Source organism: Elephas maximus, chromosome 23 (genome assembly GCF_024166365.1).
Source record: "Elephas maximus indicus isolate mEleMax1 chromosome 23, mEleMax1 primary haplotype, whole genome shotgun sequence".
Lineage (NCBI taxonomy): Eukaryota > Metazoa > Chordata > Mammalia > Proboscidea > Elephantidae > Elephas > Elephas maximus.
The window spans coordinates 24,297,181-24,318,723 of NC_064841.1; the positions used below are offsets into that span (position 1 = coordinate 24,297,181).

A 21,543-nucleotide genomic window follows, 5' to 3' on the forward strand; every position below is an offset into this window, starting at 1 on the left:
GGAATCTTCTTCTAGACTAGACAGAGAGAGAAAGCTGTCCCCCAGAGGTCATACCCTGAATTTGGACTGGTAGCCCACCAGACTGTGAGAGAATAAATTTCCCTTTGTTAAAGCCATCCACTTGTGGTATTTCTGTTATAGCAGCACTAGATGACTAAGACATTTACCTGTTCTGAATATTTTACAAAGAGGGAGTCATCCAATATGTGACCTTTTCCATTTAGCTTCTTTCACTTAGCATAATGTTTTCAAGGTTCATCCATGCTGACTACTTTGTATGGCCTAAATCACCCCTGAATTAAGGAGAGTCTTCAAAGCAATGATGGCTAGTGGGACTCTGTTCCTATCTGGGTAGCATGGCCAAGACAGAGAGTAGCGGGCCCTAAATTTAACTCTACTAAACAATGTCCTAATCTTTTCCATTTCCAAGCACAGGTTTCAGTGTTATCAATACACATTGCTTTTTAATTCAACTGCCATATATGTATACCAAAGAGTCACAAACTAGAAAGTATTATCTTTAAACAGGGAATATGTACAAAATTTCTGAAGCTGTGATTAGAATCATCAAAGAATAAAAATGAAGCAACAAAAGAATACTTTCAAGAAGAACTGTAAGTGACCTTGTACATAAAGCTACAGGCTGTTTTTTTCTACCTTTGCCCACTCCTCAGTGCAACATAAACACTATACTATTTAGACTTAAAATGTTCTTTAGTGAGAAGAGAAAATTGGGTGTGAATAATTTCAAGGCTAAAGCTATTGGCAGGAGAATGTAGAAATCAAAATACTAATAAATACTTTGTTCTCTTTCAGCAGGATTTCCTCTATTCATTTAAAATCACAGGGACAGAAACATCATGAAAGGAGACAGAAGACAACTTCGGCTCTCTTGAGACTAATAAAAAAGCCAGAATGTTCATGAGGAAGCAGTGGCGATCTTTATAAGCCAAGTGGCCTTGGCTTCAATTGCTTTATACTTTTAACATTTATGAGACTTTGAGGCCACTGTTTTGTCTTTCTTTGTGGTTTATACAGAAACAATTTACCTATTAAAAAAAAAAAACTGTAAGCTTATATGCACATGTAAACTGTGAGACTGATGTAGAAGGCTTACAATTCCAGATTCAAATAAAACAGAATGAAGAAGCTGTGCACATTAGGAAACGGACAAGGGGATTCATTCATGGCCATAGTCATCATCCACAGCTGTTTAAGCTCTACTGCTTTAAAATCATGAAAAAAGTATGTCAGGGCTGTATCCTTTCACCATACTTATTCAATCTATACGCTGAGCAAATAATCTTACAAGCCGGACTATATGAAGAACATGGCATCAGGACTGGTGGAAGGCTCATGACACAACCTTGCTTGCTGAAAGTGAAGAGGACCTTGAAGCACTTACTGATGAAGATCGGAGACCACAGCCTTCAGTATAGATTACACCTCAACATAAAGAAAACAAAAATTTTCACAGCTGGACCAATAAGCAACATCATGGTTAACAGAAAAGATCGAAGTTGTCAAAGATTTCATTTTACTTAGATCCACAATCAATGCCCATGGAAGCAACAGTTAAGAAATCAAATGACAAATTGCATTGGGCAATCTGTTGCAAAAGACCTTTTTAAAGTGTTAACAAGCAGACACGTCACTTTGAGGACTAGGGTACACCTGACCCGAAACATTGTGTTTTTGATTGCCTCATATACAAGCAAAATCTGCACAGTGAATAAGAAAGACTGAAAAATAATTATGTCTTTGAATTACAGTGTTGGTGAAGAATGTTAAATATACCATGGGATGCCAGAAGGAAGAACAAATTTGTCTTGGAGAAAGCACAGTCAGTGTTTCTTGGAAGTGAGGATTGTAAGGCTTCATCTCACGTTTTTGGACATGTTATCAGGAGGGATCAGTCCCTGGAGAAGGACATCATGCTTTGTAAGGTAGAGGGTCAGCGAAAAAGAAGAAGACCCTTGGCAATGTGGATTGTCACAATGGCTGCAACAATGAGCTCAAACACAACAGCAATTGTGAGGATGATACAGGAATGGGCACCGTTTCCTTCGGTTGTATGTAGGGTCAATATGAGTGCGAACCTACTCAATGGCACCTAACAACAACAAGGCCATTTCCTCCTATAGTTTACTGCTAGAGCATATTGGTGTCAAAACTGCTATTAATACTTTAAATATTCATTTAAAAAATCATAATTTTCTCCCCATAATAATTTCTGATCTAAAATATCCTACTTGAAGAAAAATAGCAGTATCAATAAAATTAGAAGGAACTAATTTGTCCATCTCCTCATCTTGCAAATTTAACTTTGAAATAAAATTAGGAGCCAGGGGATAGAATAAATACATATATGAAAACTGTTAGCCTTCACAAAATATAGACAATAAAGATGTCATATTACAAAGGAAAGTACATATGAGCAAAAACATCATCTTATCTTTACTCAAAAATGTTAGGAAAGGAAATATTTATAAAAGTATTTTTTTGTATATTGCTTTAACTTATTCACTTGTACTTGCTTGAAATGTAAATTCTGAGTACTTCAGAATCTAATTATACACTTTTTTTTTATTTTTATTGTGCTTTAAGTGAAAGCTTACAAATCAAGTCAGTCTCTCACACAAAAACCCATATACACCCTGCTACACACTCCCAATTACTCTCCCCTTAATGAGACAGCCCGTTCTCTCCCTCCACTCTCTCTTTTCCTGTCCTTTTCACCAGCTTCTAACCCCCTCCACCTGCTCATCTTCCCTCCAGGCAGGAGATGCCAACACAGTCTCAAGTGTCCACCTGATCCAAGAAGCTCACTCCTCACCAGCATCCCTTTCCCACCCATTATCCAGTCCAATCCATGTCTGAAGAGTTGGCTTCGGGAATGGGTCCTGTCCTGGGCCAACAGAAGGTCTGGAGGCCATGACCACCGAGGTCCTTCTAGTCTCAGTCAGACCATTAAGTCTGGTCTTACGAGAATTTGGGGTCTGCATCCCACTGCTGTCTTGCTCCCTCAGGGGTTCTCCATTGTGTTCCCTGTCAGGGCAGTCATCAGTTTTAGCCGGGCACCATCTAGTTCTTCTGATCTCACGATGATGTCATGTGGCCCTTTCTGTCTCTTGCGCTTGTAATTGCCTTGTGTCCTTGGTGTTCTTCATTCTCTTTGATCCAGGTGGGTTGAGACCTATTGATGCATCTTAGATGGCTGCTTGCTAGCATTTAAGACCCCAGATCCCTGCCCCTGCTATGCTGGCCTTCGAAGCATTCAGTTTATTCAGGAAACTTCTTTCCTTTTGGTTTAGTCCAATTGTGCTGACCTCCCCTGTATTGTGTGCTCTCTTTCTCTCCACCTAAAGTAGTTCTTACCTACTATGTAATTAGTGAATGTCCCTCTCCCACTCTTCCTCCCTCCCCACCTCATAATCACAAAAGAATGTTTTCTTCTCAGTTTAAACTATTTCTCAAGTTCTTATAATAGTGGCCTTATACAATATTTGTCCTTTTGCAACTGACTAATTTCACTTAGCATAATGCCTTCCAGGTTCCTCCACATTATGAAATGTTTCACAGATTGGTCATTGTTCTTTATTGATGCATAGTATTCCATTCTCTGAATATACCACAATTTATTTATCCATTCATCCGTTGATGGGCACCTTGGTTGTGTCCATCTTTTTGCTATTGTAAACAGTGCATGTATCTGTTCATGTAAAGGCTCTTATTTCTCTAGGATATATTCCAAGGAGTGGGATTGCTGTATCACATGGTAGTTCTATTTCTAGCTTTTTAAGGAAATGCCAAACCAATTTCCAAAGTGGTTGTACCATTTGACACTCCCACCAGCAGTGTATAAGTGTTCCAATCTCTCCACAGCCTCTCCAACATTTATTATTTTGTGTTTTTTGGATTAATGCCAGCCTTGTTGGAGTGAGATGAAATCTCATTGTAGTTTTGATCTGCATTTGTCTAAGGGCTAATGATCATGAACATTTCCTCAGATATCTGTCAGCTTTTAGTGAAGTATCTATTCATATCTTTTGCCCATTTTTTAATTGAGTTATTTGTCTTTCTGCAGTTGAGTTTTTGCAGTATCATGTAGATTTTAGAATCAGGCGCTGATCAGAAATGTCATAGCTAAAAGGCTTTTCCCAGTCTGTGGGTAGTTTTTTTGCCCTTTTGGTGAAGTCTTTGGATGAGCATAGGTGTTTGATTTTTAGGAGCGCCCTAGAGCTAGTTTTTCTTCTACATTCTTTATAATGTTTTGTATACTGTTTATGCCATGCATTAGGGCTCATTGAGAAACAGCATAAGAATAGGGAGAAGAGCCCAAATTCTACAACTTAAGAGATGTGTGACCTTGGCTAGGTTTACTTAACCTCCCTGTAACTTATTTTTCTCATCTTTAAAGAATGTGGCAATACCATTAACCTCCTCACAGGTACTAGTTATAAGTTGTTTTTGATAGGTGCTGTAGAGTCGGTTTCAACTCATAGCAACCCTATGTACAACTGAACACTACCTGGTCCTGGGACATCCTCACAATCGTTGCTATGCTTGAGCCCATCCTTGTAGCCATTGTGTAATCCATCTCACTGAGGGTCTTACTATCTTTCTCTGACCTGCTTTACCAAGCATGATGTCCTTCATCAGGGACTGGTCCCTCCTGATAACATGTTCAAAGTACATGAGATGAAGTCTCCCCATCCTTACTTCTAATGAGTATTATAACTGTACTTCTTCCAAGACAGATTTGTTTGTTTTTCTGGCAGTCTGTGGTATATTCGATATTCTTCTCCAACACCATGATTCAAAGGTATTTGTTCTTATTCAGTCTTCTTTATTCATCATCCAGGTTTTCCATGTGCATGGGGTAATGAAAATACCATGGCTTAGGTCAAGTACACCATAGTCCTCAAGGTTATATTTTTGCTTTTTAACAATTTAAAGAGATCTTTTGCAGTAGATTTGCCCAGTACAACATGTCATTTGATTTCTTGACTGCTCCTTCCATGGCCATTGATTGTGGATACAAGTAAAATGAAATTCTTGACAACTTCAATCTTTTCTCCGCTTATCACGATGATGTTTATTGATGCAGTTGTGAGGTTTTTTGTTTTCTTTATATTAAGGTGTAATCCTCACTGAAGGCTATCATCTGTGATTTTCATCAGTAAGCACTTCAAGGTCCTCTTCACTTTCAGCAAGCAAGGTTGTGTCATCCACATATCACGGGTTGTTCTTGACTCTTCCTCCAGTCCTGACGTCATGTTCTTTTTCATACAGTCTGGCTTCTAAGACTATTTGCTCAGCATATAGACTGAATAAGTACAGTGAAAGGACACGACCCTATACACATTTTTCCTGATTTGAAGCCATGCAGCGTCCCCTTGTACTATTTAAACAACTTCCTCTTGGTCTATGTACAGGTTCTGTGTAAATACATTGAAGTATTCTGGAATGACCATTCTTCATAATATTGTACATAATTTGTTATGGTCCACACAGTGGAATGCCTTCTCATAGTCAATAAAACACAGGTAAATATCTTTCTGGTATTCTCTGCTTTCAGCCAAGATCTATCTAAACATCAGCAATGATATCTCTTGTTTCATGTCCTCTTCTGAACCTGGCTTGAATTTCTGGCAGTTCAATGTCAATGTACTGCTGCAACCACTTTTGAATAATCTTTAGCAAACTTTTACTGGAGTGTGAAAATCAATGATATTTTTCAATAATTTCCACATTTTATTGGATCAACTTTACTTGGGATGGGCACAAATATGGACCTCTTCCAGTTGGTTGGCCAGGTAGCTGTCTTCCAAATTTCTTGGCATAGACGAGTGAGCACCTCCAGTGCGGCATCTGTTTGTTGAACCATCTCAGTGTGTATTCGGTCAGTCCCTGGAGTCTTATTTTTTGCCAAAGCCTTCAGTGCAGCTTGGACTTCTTCCTTCAAAACCACTGGCTCTTGATCATATGCTACCTCCTGAAATGGCTGAACATTGGCCAATTCTTTTTGGGACAGTGACTCTGCATATTCTTTTCATCTTCTTTTGATGCTTCCTGTGTCGTTTAATATTTTGCTCATAGACTCCTTCAATGTTGCAACTTGAGGCTTTTCTTCAGTTCTTTCAGCTTGGAAAATTCCAAGCATGTTCTTCCCTTTTGGTTTCCTATCTCCAGGTCTTCGTACATGTCATTATAATGCTTTACTTCGTCTTCTCCAGCTGCCCTTTGAAATCTTGTGTTCAGCGCTTTTACTTCATCATCTCTTCCATTTCCTTAGGTGTTCTACATTCAAGAGCAAGTTTCAGAGTCTCTTCTGACATCCATTTTGGTCTTTTCTTTTTTTTCCTGTCTTTTTAATGAAATTTTGCTTTCTTCATGTATGATGTCCTTGATGTCACCCCACAACTTCTCTGATTTTTGGTCATTTATGTTCAATACATCAAATCTATTCTTGAGATGGTCTCTAAATTCAGGTGGTATATACTCAGGGTCATATTTTGGCTCTCATAGACTTGTTTTAATTTTCTTCAGCTTCAACTTGAATTTGCATATGAGGAATTGATGCTCTGTTTCACCATTGACCCCTGGCCTTGTTTTGACTGATGGTATTGAGCTTCTTCATCAGCTCTTTCCATAGATGTAGTCGATTTCATGCCTGTGTATTTCATCTGGCAAGGTCCACGTGTATTGCTGCCATTTATGTTATTGAAAAAAAGGTATTTGCAACAAAGAAGTTGTTAAGTCTTGCAAAATTCCATCATACGATCTATGGAGTCATTTCTTTCACCAAGGCCATATTTTCCAGCTACCAATCCTTCTACTTTGTTTCCAATTTCACATTCCAATCAGCAGTAATTATCAAGGCTTCTTGATTACCTATTTGATCAATTTCAGACGCAGAAATTGGTAAAAATCTTCAATTTCTTCATCCTTGACATTAGTGGTTGGTGTGTAAATTTGAAAAATACTCGTATTAACTGGCCTTCCTTTTAAGCATATGGATATTATTCTATCACTGACAGTGTTGTACTTCAGGACAAACCTTGCAATGCTCTTTCTGACAATGGATGTGGCCTCATTCCTCTTCAATTTGTCATTTCCGGCATAGTAAATCATATGATTGTCCAATTCAAAGTAGTCAATACCAGTCCAATTCAGCTCACTAATGCCTAGCATGGAGCCCTGGTGGTGCAGTGGTTAAGAGCTCAGCTGCTAACCAAAAAATGGGCAGTTCAAATCCACCAGACTCTCCCTGGAAACCCTATGAGGCAGTTCTATTCTGTCCTATATGTCCATTCTGAGTTGGAATTTAACGGGCTTAATGTCTAGGATACAGATCTTCATGTGTTCCATTTCATTTTTGATGACTCCCAGTTTTCCTAGATTCATACTTGGTACATTCCATGTTCCAATTATTAATGGATGTTTGCAGCTGTTTCTTCTCATTTTGAGTTGTGCCACATCAACAAATATAGGTCCTGAAATCTCTGTTTCGTTTACATCACTAAGGTTGACTCTACTTTGAGGAGACACCTCTTCCCTAGTTGTAGCTTAAGTGCCTTCCAACCTAAGGGGCTCATCCTCCAATGCTATAACAGAAAATTTTCCACTGCTGTTCATAAGGTTTTCACTGGCCAATTTTTTCAGAAGTAAACTGCCATGCCCTAGTCTGTCTTAGTCTGGAAGCTCCACTGAAACCTGTCCACCATGGGTGACCCTGTTGGTATTTGAAATACCAGTGGCATAGCTTCCAGCAACAAACAATCCACCACATTACAGCAAACTGATGGACTAATGATGGAGTTATAATTGTAAATATTAAATTAAATAAGTTAGCACATTCAAAGGACTTAGAACAGAACAATACCTGCTACAAATGTTACATGAGTATTTGTTAAATAAACTTTTCCTCCATACTCTCCTGCCTCTATCACTTCACTCCATATTAGAAGCCATCTTAGCCAATATGATATATCCCAGCGATTGGTAGATTAACTATGAAGCCAATTCAAATAAATAATATAAAAAAAAACAAAAAGAAGAAAAATCATGCATATTTAAAATATTGTATTTTAATTTAAAGTCCATGAGTGCATATTTATAGGCCAAATGCTTGATGTAAAGCCAAGAACTTCTTTCTGAGCATTGATCTGTTGCATAAAGTTTTATTATTCCTTTCTTGCAGTATAAATTACAAACATTTGAAGTTTTTTGTTGTTGTTGTTTAAAGAGTGGAGTTTTTAACGGTACTTGTGAAACAAACTGAGTGCAGGATACATCCAGATTATCACACTTTTCCCCTAGTCATTGACAGTTGCCCGGTCCACTAAACATAAATTATTAATTAGCAAATTTCCATTTAGTGTTTTCAAAATCGGTTTCTGTCATGGAAGGGACTGGACAGTGGGTTGGAGAGAGATGTTGATGACGAGTGAGCTACTTGTATCAGGTGGACACTTGAGACTGTGTTGGCATCTCCTGTCTGGAGGTGAGATGGGAGGGTAGAGAGGGTTAGAAACTGGCAAAATTGTTACGAAAGGAGAGACCGGAACGGCTGACTCATTAGGGGGAGAGTAAGTGGGAGTATGCAGTAAGGTGTATATAAGCTTATATGTGACAGACTGACTTGATTTGTAAATGTTCACTTAAAGCTCAATAAAAATTATTAAAAAAAAAATCGGTTTCTGAGAAATATTTTTTTCATAGTCATGTTTTTTCAAGTTTATGTAACTAACTGAAACTGGCCTAGCTATTAATAACAACAATCAAGGGCATATACTTGTTGCTGTTAAGTTGATTCTGACCCATAGTGACCTAGAGGACAAAGTAGAACTGCCCCATAGGGTTTCCAAGGAGCATCTGGTGGATTTGAACTGCCAACCTTTTGGTTAGCAACTGTTTCACTTAACCACTGCACCACCAGGGCTCCAAAGGGTATATAAAAAGGGCATACAGAGATTTAAAAATTAATCCGACTCTAGGTAAGCAAACCACTGAACCTGACAGAGCACAAATGTGAAGAAATTCAGAAAGGATCCTACCTACTTCAAGAAGTCTGGAACAGTTAATTCTGCAAGTTGATTAAGTGGCAGTCAGTTAAGAGAAACTCTAATTTATTTTATTTGATTGTTCATATATCTGAGTCCCAATCCAGACTGTGACTACTTTGAGGAAAGGGAGCGTATCTTATTTATCTTTGTATTTCTAACAGTTCCTGAATCATAGTAAGCACTTAATAACTGCTGGCTAAATATATGAATGACTTTGAATCAATAAATATCTGAATAAATCATGTCACAGTTGCCCTACATTTTTACCTCAGAGATGACCAAAATTGAACATGGTCTATCAAAAAACCCACCAGCAGATACTATTATTAAAATTATCAAAAACATCATTATAACAGGGATGGTCACAAGATAATCCCTGAAAACAGCTTTAGAGTTAAAATGCGGCGTGCCTTCTGTATGTTTGATCCAATGATGACGGAGTTTCAGAATAAATGTTCTTATTTAGAATTCCAAGCAAGGACAACTGCTAGGGGAAATCTGTCCTCCTTGCAGCCATTTCAAAATATTAGGCAATTTGAAGTATGATCTTTTGAATTATCCATTTGAGTCTTAAGAGTTTTTCCATTCTTTGTTTTTTCAATATCTGTCTCATATTTCAATTTCTCATGTTTACTCCTCAGGCTCTTGGAAGCATCCAGCAACTTTAATAGCACTCCCTCTGTGACAGGCATTTCATATACTGTACAATCAAAGCTTTTCAAGTCTGCTCTATAACTGTTGATTTGTTGATTGGGCTTTAACCTTTTCTTCTAAAGGATTGACTCTAAAAAGTGGAATTCTTTGTAGAGCCACAGTTTGAGAGAATGTTATATTCTCTATTTCATGTTATTTGTCAGGTGAATGGGAGGAATGGCAGTACTCAAAGATGACTGAAAAAGACACAACACACAAGTTTATACAGAATCACAGCAACACTGAAGACCTTGTCAGATATTATAAAGAATGAAGTAGACTATTTTAACCATGGCCGTTTCCCTAAATTTCTCCAAGAATACTCCGAGGATCCTTGAGGACCCCTGAGTTCAAAACTATTTTCATAATAATACTGACTTATATGACTTTTTCACACTTATTCTCTCACAACGTACCGGGTACAAAAATTCATTAATATGGTTTCAGATTCCACATGGCAGCTAATTTTTAAGAAGCTACCACTTGTAGAGTTTCAGTGTAGTATCAAAGAAAAATAACTAATTACATGAAAAGGCTATTCAACCAGATTTTCTTCATACATTTCCATCAAAACAACATATTACAACAAATTAAGAAACAGGTAAGAGAATCCAGCTTTCTTGTATTAATTCATATTCGAGAGAGGTGCAAAAATGTAACGATGCCACTCTTCTCATTAATGTTTTCTGTTAGGTAAATATAATTATTTTTCATAAAATGAATTATATTAATTTGTAATATAGTTATTTTTGATCTTTTAAATAAATTAATAAACTTCATATTTTTTCTCAGTTGTAAGTTCTAATATGATAAACATTAGTCACATTTTAAAACAGCTTTTCATCTTTGGAGCCATCCATCATTTTAAGGGCAAATGGATTTCTAGAACAAAATGTGTAAGAACCTCTGTCTTAAAGGAAGTCAATCAAATTTGAAAGAAATAATGCTATATATTTTAGTTCCATATTGTATGTACTTTTCCTAAAATATGTTCCTAAAAAAGGTAAGAAGCTAGAGAGAACCCCCCAAAATTCCTTTTTCTCCTGTTTCCAACTGACACATAAGTAGTAAAGGTAAAATCTCATTCCAAGTGGCATCATACAAGTTTTATAGCTGTCAGCATGAAAACTAATCTAGAAAAAAGATACTGCAAAATGTTAGTACCACTTATGCACAGTTCAATGTTAACAATTCGGTTCTTTACGAGTTTAAATTTACATTAGAACAGTTACATCTGCTAACATAACAACACTGACTAGGTTCTAAACAGAAAAGTTAATCAAAGAATACCCTTTAAGTAAGATAAACTCTTTTTCTATTTAGTAGAATAAAACATGAAGAAATAATGCATAAACTATGAGCTTTTTTGTTTAAAATGTGCACTGTATCTGCCCAAGTGAATGATTACTTTATTCCATCAAATTACCTCAATGTTAAAGTTTTATGTATATACATGTGTGTGCGTACACCCATATGTGTGCGTATGTGTGTGTGTGCATGTGATCATCAGTTGAAGAATCAGAATGTGTCAAAGTCTTCTAATCTCAAAAGAATTAATGAGTTACAAAACACCTATGCTGCTTGATGTTCTGTCCCTTGATTACTAAATGATATTAAAACAATTATGCAAATATTCTGCTATAAAAAGCTATAATATCCCTTCATCTCTTTTTTTAATCCCTTTATCTCATTATTTAAATGTTAAATGCTCCATTACAGTGGTAAATTGGGTTTAAAATAGAAATGTTTCAAGCAGAAGAGCAAAAAATATAAGGTTAAACACAGTGACGAACCAGAGTTTCAATTCTGTGGTACAAAGCTGGCTAGGGCATGGGTTGCTCTTTTGATATACTAAAAAGGCAGACCTCTGACGTGCCCTATAGACAGTAAATACACTGATCTAGAACAAAAGTTACGTGAAACAGCTGTTAAGTGACAGAAGAAATGTGCATTGGACCACCAGCCTGTCATAAATATTGCACTCTTAATCAGAAAGCATCTGTCTTTTCATTTTCTTTTCACCAATTTCTGCATTGTATTTAATCGGTGGCAGAATGCTTCTCCTAACAGGTGCAACAGTGTTTACACATTGAAAACCTTATTTAAATAAAGATTACAACTAGAGACGTTTCAATTAACAGGGTAACATCTTATGAGAATGAATCATTCTAACATTTGGCAAATTCATAGATTGCTTTGCATTTGTGAAATTTAACTACTGGAAAATTAGAGTAGAGATGCCAAGAAAAGACAAAGTTGAAAAAAGTTCTAAGCAATCTTTAGCAATATATTTGCATCCAAAGAAATTATACGGAAAAGTTACTAATGGGACTAAAACTAGTAATGTCCTACGTGTCCATGAAAAAAAAATAAATTGTCTCTATGGCACTAGTTATTTTCTTATAAAAGCCCCAACCAAACCTACCACCATTCAAGTCGATTCCGACTCATAGCTATCTTATAAGGTTATTTTTTTTTCTATCTTAAAAAAATGCGTTTTTTTTTTTCTATTATCCAAGTATTCAACTGCTGAAATTGAAGAAATATATAACGGATCCATAATTGCTCTTCTGGATAAAGAATATATATATAATTGACAGAAACCCCAGTTTGCATTATAAGCACCCAAGTAAATTATAATTTCTATAAAATAAAAGTATAATCATAAAATTATCTCCTTTATCATACAATTTTTAAAGTATAAGGCACTATAGAATCATCCACTTCAAATCATTTAGTCAAAGTGAATGCAGACATTGTAACCTCAGTTCCTATACAGCCCAGGCTGGTAATATGACGGACACAGTTTGAAGAAACATATGCCGTTCAGGTTGACCATTCACTTCCCAATTTTTATAGAAACAGGTGTTGACCAAATATTCTTCCTAACTGAACTTGAGGACAAACAACATGGCCAACTCTTTATTATAAAGACCATGGCAAACTGGTGAACTCTGCCCCATTCACCTGATGGTTTCCATGAAGAAAACAAAACAAGCCCAAGGCTGCCATAACATCCAATTTTTCAATAGCCTACAGAGCAAACAAAATATGTCTGCCAACTGGATCTTGCCATCGAGCTTCAAATTTGCAACCTCATGGTAAGAGTTGAGAACATGTGCTTAAACTCAAGGAGATCTGAGATCAATTTCTTTTGTGGCCATTTATTAGCTTTGTGACCTTGGACCAGCTACTTGACCTCTATGCTCCATTTTCTTTTCAGCCAAAAAGGTGTTATGAATAATAATAGCTACCTTAGAAGGATGTTGTATTAAATGAGGTAAGAGGAATAAAATATTTAATAATGTGCTAAATATACAGCAAGTACTAGTATGTGGTAAGTATTATCTTTGGCTTATTTTGCTTTTAATTAGTTAAGGAAACAGAGGCCCAGAGAGAAACAGATATAACTTGAATATTGATATGAAAAGTGATGACAGGATTTGAAGACTCAGGCTTCCTGATATTATTCAAATCACCAAGCTGTCTCTCTCCATATATATATATACACACACACACATATATATATATATACATATATATGTTGGTTTCGACTCGCAGTGACCCTCTGTACCACAGAATGAAACACTGTCCAGTCCTGGGCCTTTCTCATAATCACTGTTAAGCTTGAACCCATTGTTGCAGCCACTGTAATCAATCCATTCCATTGTGTGTCTTCCTCTTTTTTGCTGACTCTCTACTTTACCAAGCATGATATACATACAAACATATATATGGAAACCCTCGTGGCATAGTGGTTAGGAGCTATGGCTGCCAACCAAAAGGTATGCAGTTGGAATCCACCAGGCACTCCTTGGAAACTCTATGGGGCAGTTCTACTCTGTCCTATAGGGTCACTGTGAGTCCAAATACACTCCACAGCAACAGGTTTGGTTTACAGGTAGATGAATACATACCACCAGTTGCTGCTGAGTCAAGCTGACTCACGGAGACCCCATGTGTGTCAGAGTGGAACTGCGTTCCATAGTGTTTTCAATGACTGATTTTTCTGAAGTATGAGTCAAAATTGGCTTGACAGCAATGGGTTTTGTTTTTGGTTTTATACACACACATGCTAGTTTGTGTTGCTTAACATCCACAATTACATCCTATGAATAAGACGTAATATGGTTTGGACATTGTGCAAGCATCGTATTATATTCAGGAGAGAGGCATGAATGACAATCACTGGGCAGGCCCAGGACCCATACCACTCCCTCCATGCAGCGTGAAAACTTTGCCACTGTTGCTGATCCTGCTCACACTTGCCATTCAACTGTCACCTCCAGGATATGCTGGCTCCCTTCCCTTCCTGCCTTCCCTCCCTCTCCGCCAACGGACTTTAAACTTTTCCAGCCCCACCTGCCTCTCTTCCCTGGGTCACCTTTCTTGCTACTCTTCCTACCAACACCAAAGCCTGGACTGAGAGATGGCTGCCATCAAGGGAGGAGCTGTGGCCTTGGGCCCAGGAGTAATGCACAGGGCACCCTGGCCAAGTAGGATGCTGACGTCTCAGGGCATCCCCTCTCAGGACATTTGCTTAGTGGCTCTGGTGGTGTCTACGCAGCCCCTGCCTGAGATGAGCACAGTGGGAGAAGGACCAGGGACCCCCTCCAGGAGAGCTAATGAAAGACAGACAGGATCTATAAAACCAAAGCCAAACACGTTACCCTTGGTTCTGACTCATAGTAACCCTATAGGACAGGGCAGAACTGCCCCACAGAGTGTCCAAGGAGCACCTGGTGAATTCAAACTGCCAACCTTTTGGTTAGCAGCCACAGCTCTTAACCACTACACCATCAGCGTTTATGACAGGACCTATATAGTACTTAGCAAAGTATATCCACACATCCTCTTCTCAGGATTTTTGAACTATTATAACCTTATGGGACTATATATATATTGTCATTAGCTGCCATCAAGTGGATTCTGTCTCATGGCAACCATATGTGTGCATAGTAGAACTGCTCCACAGGGTTTTCAAGGCTCTGACCTTTTAGAAGCAGATCACCAGGCCTGTTTTCTGAGGCCTTTCTGGGTAGTTCAAACTGCCAATCTTTGAGCTAGTAGTCAACCACAGAACCATTTGAGCCACACAAAGTATGTCTGTCTGTCTCTTTCTCTCTCTCTCTATATATGTGTGTGTGTGTACAGATAGATAGATATTTAAATAGATCTCTATAAATATATATATTTCAAATCTAATGGCAATTTGGTAAAAACATCCTAATCTCATTACCTATTTTAGTAAATGGCATAGGATAAATATTTTTTACATCATGGATAAAGCCCTTCAATATTTATAATTGCTCTTAATAACTAATTAAAAAAAATTACAAATATTTATTATAGGTTAATACAGAAAGCAAAGGTTAATATCTGTTCTTTGGAAAGTTCACCAAACAGAATGATCTCATCTCAAGTATTCATATTTTGAAAGGGACAAATCCATTTTTTAAAATGTTTCCCACTGAAGCAATGTAAGCAATGTCATTTGTTACAAAGCATAAGGGATTTCTTTAACTACATTTTGAAGATAAATATAATAAAAAATTATTTTGATAATGGGTATAATTTTGAGTATAATTTGAAAAACTAATTAGCCCCTTCAGACTTGACTAGTTCAGTTAGCTTATCCCTTAGCCTTAGGGGTTTCACAGTGATACTGTACCTTCTTAGAAGATCACTGAGACCTGCTTCAGCTGATCCTCATCAAATCCTACCCTCTTCAGCCTTAGAATCTTATTTGTCTTAACAATTAACAGCTCTGACTTCCACTGATGTTTTCTTATCTAAAAAGTTTGGGAATTTTACCACTACCGTGGGGCCCTGTAAACTCTGGTGGTGTAGTGGTTAAGTGCTACAGCTGCTAACCAAAAGGTCGGCAGTTCAAATCTACCAGGCACTCCTTAGAAACTCTATGGGGCACTTTGACTCTGGCCTATAGGGTCCTTATGAGTCAGAATCAACTCCATGGCAATGAGTGTGTTTTTTTGTTTTTGTTTTTTTTTTAATGGAGCCCTGGTGGTGCAGCAGTTAAGACCTTGGCAGCTATCCAAAATGTTGGTAGTTCAAATCCACCAGCTTCTCCTTGGAAACCCTATGGGCAGTTCTACTCTCTCCTATAGGATTGATGTGAGTCAGAATCAACGGCAATGGGTTATGGTGGATCTATGATTTATGATTAGACAACAATTGTAATGACAGATACAATTGATGGGGGGCTTGTGATATGCTCGGTGTTAGCTAAACCTTCTACATGTATAGTCTCATTTAATGTTCACCATGTCTCTATGAAGTAGATTTCATAACCAAACTTCCTCATCTGTAAGAGGGTTCTGAAAGATGTTAAATAATTTATCTAGTAAGAGTCAGAGTCAGAGTCAGGCATCAAGTCCAGTTCATTTCCAAAGCCTATGTTACACTGCCTCTCTAAATTCTTGGCTTAAATGACAACCAAGATAAATTAGACATCTATTGAATAAAAGCTGTAATTCAATTTGTCAACATGGCAGGAGCCTGTGGACTGGGATGGGGAGAGGAGATAATAAAAGACATCAAGCAGAAAAATTAAGTATGAATTAAACTTTCATACACTGACTTCTTTAAAGAGCATATATTGAGTTTGCATGAAAGATACTTCTATACACATACCCTATTTTTAAACAATAATGACATATAAAAATCCAAACTTAAAGAATGGATGAATCATTATGATAATTTTTATATTATTCAAGAATTTATCTCATCACAATAGGGAATCTCCCAGGGTTTTTTAGATAATACCCCTCAACCCCATGAATTTAAGTTGCTGTTAGTGATCATTAGCTGTTTACAGAGGGAGCAAAGGGGTGAGAGGCTGCAGAGAAACATAAAGCCAAATATTGTTAGTTACCGCTAAAGGCTATCAGAAATCAAGATAATGTATATCGGAAGTTGAGCCTATGATAATACAATGTAAACCTGACTTTTCAAGAACATTTACAGTGGAAGGGCAAGGCAGGCATCACTCTACTTTTCAAACACATTTTGTTAATGTAGCCGAGGTGGTGCAGTGGTTAAGGGCTTGGCTGTTAACCAAAAGGCTGGCAGTTCAAATTCACCAACTGCTCCTTGCAAACCCTATGGGGTAGTTCTACTCTGTCTTAATAGTGTCGCTATGAGTTCGAGTCAACTTGATGGTAACAGCTTTGGTATAGTTTACTTTGTAGCTGCCAATAATCCGTGCACAATTTGTAAAATAAGGTAAAATATTTCAGCAGGTTTAGATCTACAGAGAAATAGCTTCCTGTGATGTAATTCTAAAAAAGGTAAAATAGATGGAAGTCCAGCAGATGGACAAACGTAGACTTAATTAAGGTGAATCATGACTCTGTGATATTCTTTGGGACGAAAAGTTCCAGTTTCACACACACGTATACACACACACACACAAGTAGTAGCTTTTTAGGCAGGCAAAGTATTGACAAACTTTGGGTACCTAATCCACAAGACTCACATTGCTATACAGCACGTAAAACACATTTTCCCTTGGGCAAGGGAGAGACAATCTATTGCGCATGTCATCTGTTTCTCTGAATACTGAAGATTACAATTATGTCTTGATGTTAATCCAACTACCACAAACTTCTTGTTGCAAGGCACACCGTGAGAATGCGAGAAACAGTATAAATCTTTTTAAATTGAATTCAACACTACTAAAAAGAGCTGATGTTTTCAAACACTCTACAACGCCTCTAAACAACAAGAATAACTCTCTAAATGAAGCCGCTTTCTAAAGTGACCCATTTGGTAAGAGAGACGAATGGCCTGGATAAAATCTAATTCTGCAAGTCTGCTATGTTTTGTGTGTGTGGGTGTTGCATTTTTAGAAAAAATCACCTCTAGTGCTTTGATGTCCTCATAAACGAACTGCAGGGTTGGAACTCCAAGATGGTTGATGAAATAATCGGCATCACCTTGTATCTGGACAGAGCTGACATTGGTTTCTGGGCACTGAGCTCGTCTGGTACAGTTTAAATTCTTTTTCTGAAAAACAGAATTTAAATTGTTAAAACATGCTATGATACTTAAACTCCTTGCCATGGAGTCGATTCTGACTCATAGCAATGGTACCCAGGTCATCCCTAACTCAACATTACTCAAAATATAGTCCGTGGATCAGCAGCATCAGTTGCACTTGCTCAAAATGTAAATTCTTTGTCTCCATCTCATCTACTAAATGGAAGCCTTTAGGGATAAAAACCAAAAATCCACTGCTGTCGAGTCAATTCCGCCTCATAGAGACCCTACAGGACAGAGTAGAACTGCCCCCACAGAGTTTCCAAGAAGCGCCTGATGGATTCGAACTGCTGACCTCTTGGTTAGCAGCCATAGCACTTAACCACTACACCACCAGGGTTTCCACTTTTAACCACTACACCACCAGGGTTTCCACTTTTAGGGATAGGGCCCAAGAATCCGTGTTAGAACAACTCCTCTATGATTCAAATGCTCTCTGAAATTTGACTACCACTAGTCTAAATAAGGTTGAAATAAGGTTTAGTTACTGTTGCTTCCAAAGCATTTTTATCATAGATTCATTTTGAACTTTAATAGCTCTTTAATTTGAAAATGTTCAAAAGAATACTGGGTCTCTAAAAAGTTTTAGGTTTTGTTGCTGTTTGTTTATGTTTTCCTAAAAATTTAAACGGTGATATAATTCCATTCTCATGAAAATGTTTATGGACACTGCTGAAGAAATTTTCTCTATTTCCTCTTAAAAAATACATTCTCAGATGTCTTAAGCATAAATGCCAACAACTACACTGGGCATAGAGAACCACACAGCAAATCTGGGAAAATATAAAAAGATAGACAACTACTTCTTAAATTAAGAGATATCTATCATGAAGAACAAAAACAAAACAAAATGTACAGATTAAAAACAAGCAAAGGTTTTATTTATGACTAATATTGATTAAAATCATTTTACATATTTAGAACCTCTCTGAGACATAGTTGCCTCAACTATACAATGTGAAAGGATACCAATCTCTTGGGTAATAATTCTGAAGACTATGAGGCAGTAAGTGTGAAAATATCACACCTAACATCAGACATAACATATATGCTCAAAATATGTTTTCCATTGAATCAAGACATGATCTTTTCATCCTCCCATATTTCTTTGGCATGCAATAATTTCAAAAACACTTTTAAATATGCTGTTGTTTTTACTTGCCATCAAGTTGATCCCAACTCATGGTGACCCCATGTGTTCACAGTAGAATTGCTCCAGGCCTTACTCTCAAGGCTCGTCTGGGTGGACTTAAACCACCAACCTTTCAGTTACTAATCCAGCTCTTAACCATTTGTATCACCCAGGGACTTCACCTTTTAAATATAACCTACCAAAATATTTGAAGAAATGCCTGACGATTTACTGCTGAAAAATCAGCTGAAAAATAAGCCATTAAAATCCCTGTGAAGCACAGTTCTACTCTGACATGCATGGGGTGGCCATGAGTTGGAATTCACTTGATGGCACTGGTTCGTGTGTGTTTTAATATCCAGAAAAGAAGTTATCCCAACTTTTTAAAACTACAGTCTTAGATTTTTCAAGTATATAATAAGGTTCTACTTCCTATCTAATTTTCTCTGGGGACCTAAAAGATCTTGGCAACAAGGTTAAAATCAATTAAAATGGAAAGTCAGTGGGAGTGTTTATAAACAAGGTAGGTTTCAGCTTAATGTTATTTACAAATATCTTGAGTAATTAGCACTTCAGAAATAGAAGAAAAAGAGTGTTTTATCATACAGTATAATCGGTATCCATTTGATGGTTTTTATGGTGACTCACACTAGTTTGCTTCTTTTAAAGGCTTAATTTTCTGAAAAGGGGGTTAATCCTCTTTAACCCTTCGATATATTCTAAGGCACCATGAGGTTTTACAGCAGCCTGGGGCAGTTCAGGGAGACTCTTGAATATCCCAAAGAAGAGCTACTCTGATGTACTAATTCATAAAAAGCAAACAAAAGTATTATCTATCATGTTAAAAATCTCAAGTTTTTGAGAGATCCAGGCATTGAAAACTGACACGTCTGAAAGTGTTTATTCAGCTAGAATCATTCTTCTTATTGAACTTGAATGCCTTGGGCAGGCAAGACCTTCTCCAATGTTCCCAGCACTACCTCTCACACTCAGTTTGATTCACTCAAATCTACTGAATGGCCACCAGCGGCATTTGAGATTGTGAGTGCTAGATATTAACACTCTTCTGTGCTATTACTGAGATTTAGATAGAATTTGGCTGTTTCTTTCTCCAGATACATAGCTAATGAATTTAAACATCATTTTCATTAAGGAGTTTATTTACTTTCCCTCTGCCTGAGCAACATCTTTTTGAGACAGCATACTCATCCTACTTGGCATCATTGAAAATATAGGTTTGGGTTCAATTTCATACTATGTGCATAACTCTAAACCCTCTCTACCCCTCAAATCTCAGACATGCTCCTTAGATTTTTTTTTTTTCCTCAACAGAACAAAGGCATGGATCAATTGTTGCCAACTACATCCCACAACGTGCACCTCTTAGAGGAACTGAATTTAAACATAAATAAATAAAGGTGGTATTTGGTGTATTTTATATTATTTTCACTTGTCGATATGAACTACTTACACAGAGTCATTATACCAAAAAGAATTGGTCAATATTTAACCATTTCAAGACGTGGCATATGATCAGGAACAGATGGTATTGAAGGAAGAAGACCAAGCTGCTCTGAAGGCATTGGCGAAAAAACAAGGCTCCAGGAACTGACGGAATATCAATTGAGATGTTTCAACAAAGAGATGCAGCACTGGAGGTGCTCACTCATCTATGCCAAGAAATATGAAAGACAGCTTCCTGGCCAACTGACTGGAAGAGATCCATATTTATGCCTATTCCCAAGAAAGGTGATCCAACTGAATGTGGAAATTATAGAACAATATCATTAATATCACACGCAAGCAAAATTTTGCTGAAGATCATTCAAAAGCGGCTATAGGAGTATATCAACAGGGAACTGCCAGAAATTCAGGCCGGTTTTAGAAGAGGACGTGGAACCAGGGATATCATTGCTGATGTCAGATGGATCCTGGCTGAAAGCAGAGAATACCAGACGGATGTTTACCTGTATCTTATTGACTATGCAAAGGCATTCAACTGTGTGGATCATAACAAACTATGGATAACACTGCAAAGAATGGGAATTCTAGAACACTTAATTGTGCTCATGAGGAACCTTTATATAGATCAAGAGGCAGTTGTTTGGACAGAACAAGAGGATACTGATTAGCTTAAAGTCAGGAAAGCTGTGTGACAGGGTTGTATTCTTTCACCATACCTATTTAATCTGTATGCTGAACAAATAATCCGAGAAGCTGGACTATATGAAGAAGAATGGGGCATCAGGGTTGGAGGAAGACTCATTAACAACCTGTGTTACGCAGATGACACAACCTTCCTTGCTGAAAGTGAAGAGGACTTGAAGCACTTACTAAAGAAGCTCAGAGACCACAGCCTTCAGTATGGACTGCACCTCAACATAAAGAAAACAAAAATCCTCACAACTGGACCAATGAGCAACATCATGATAAATGGAGAAAAGACTGAAGTTGTCAAGGATTTCACTTGACTTGGATCCACAACCAACAGCCATGGAAGCAGTAGTCAAGAAATCAAAAGATGCATTGCATTGGGCAAATCTGCTGCAAAGGACCTCTTCAAAGTGTTGAAGAGCAAAGATGTCA

At 37.5% G+C, this 21,543-nt stretch overlaps 1 protein-coding gene across 24 annotated transcripts in view; it reads right to left on the reverse strand.

Moving 5' to 3' along the window:
* Window positions 1–21,543, reverse strand: part of NAALADL2 (N-acetylated alpha-linked acidic dipeptidase like 2) — a 1,621,055-nt gene that overhangs the window by 291,409 nt on the left and 1,308,103 nt on the right. For all 24 annotated transcript variants that reach the window (XM_049867803.1, XM_049867806.1, XM_049867798.1 and 21 more), the window contains one exon: window positions 17,646–17,792. In XM_049867803.1, coding sequence (XP_049723760.1) covers window positions 17,646–17,792 — 147 coding nt within the window. The remainder of the gene's footprint in view (window positions 1–17,645; window positions 17,793–21,543) is intronic.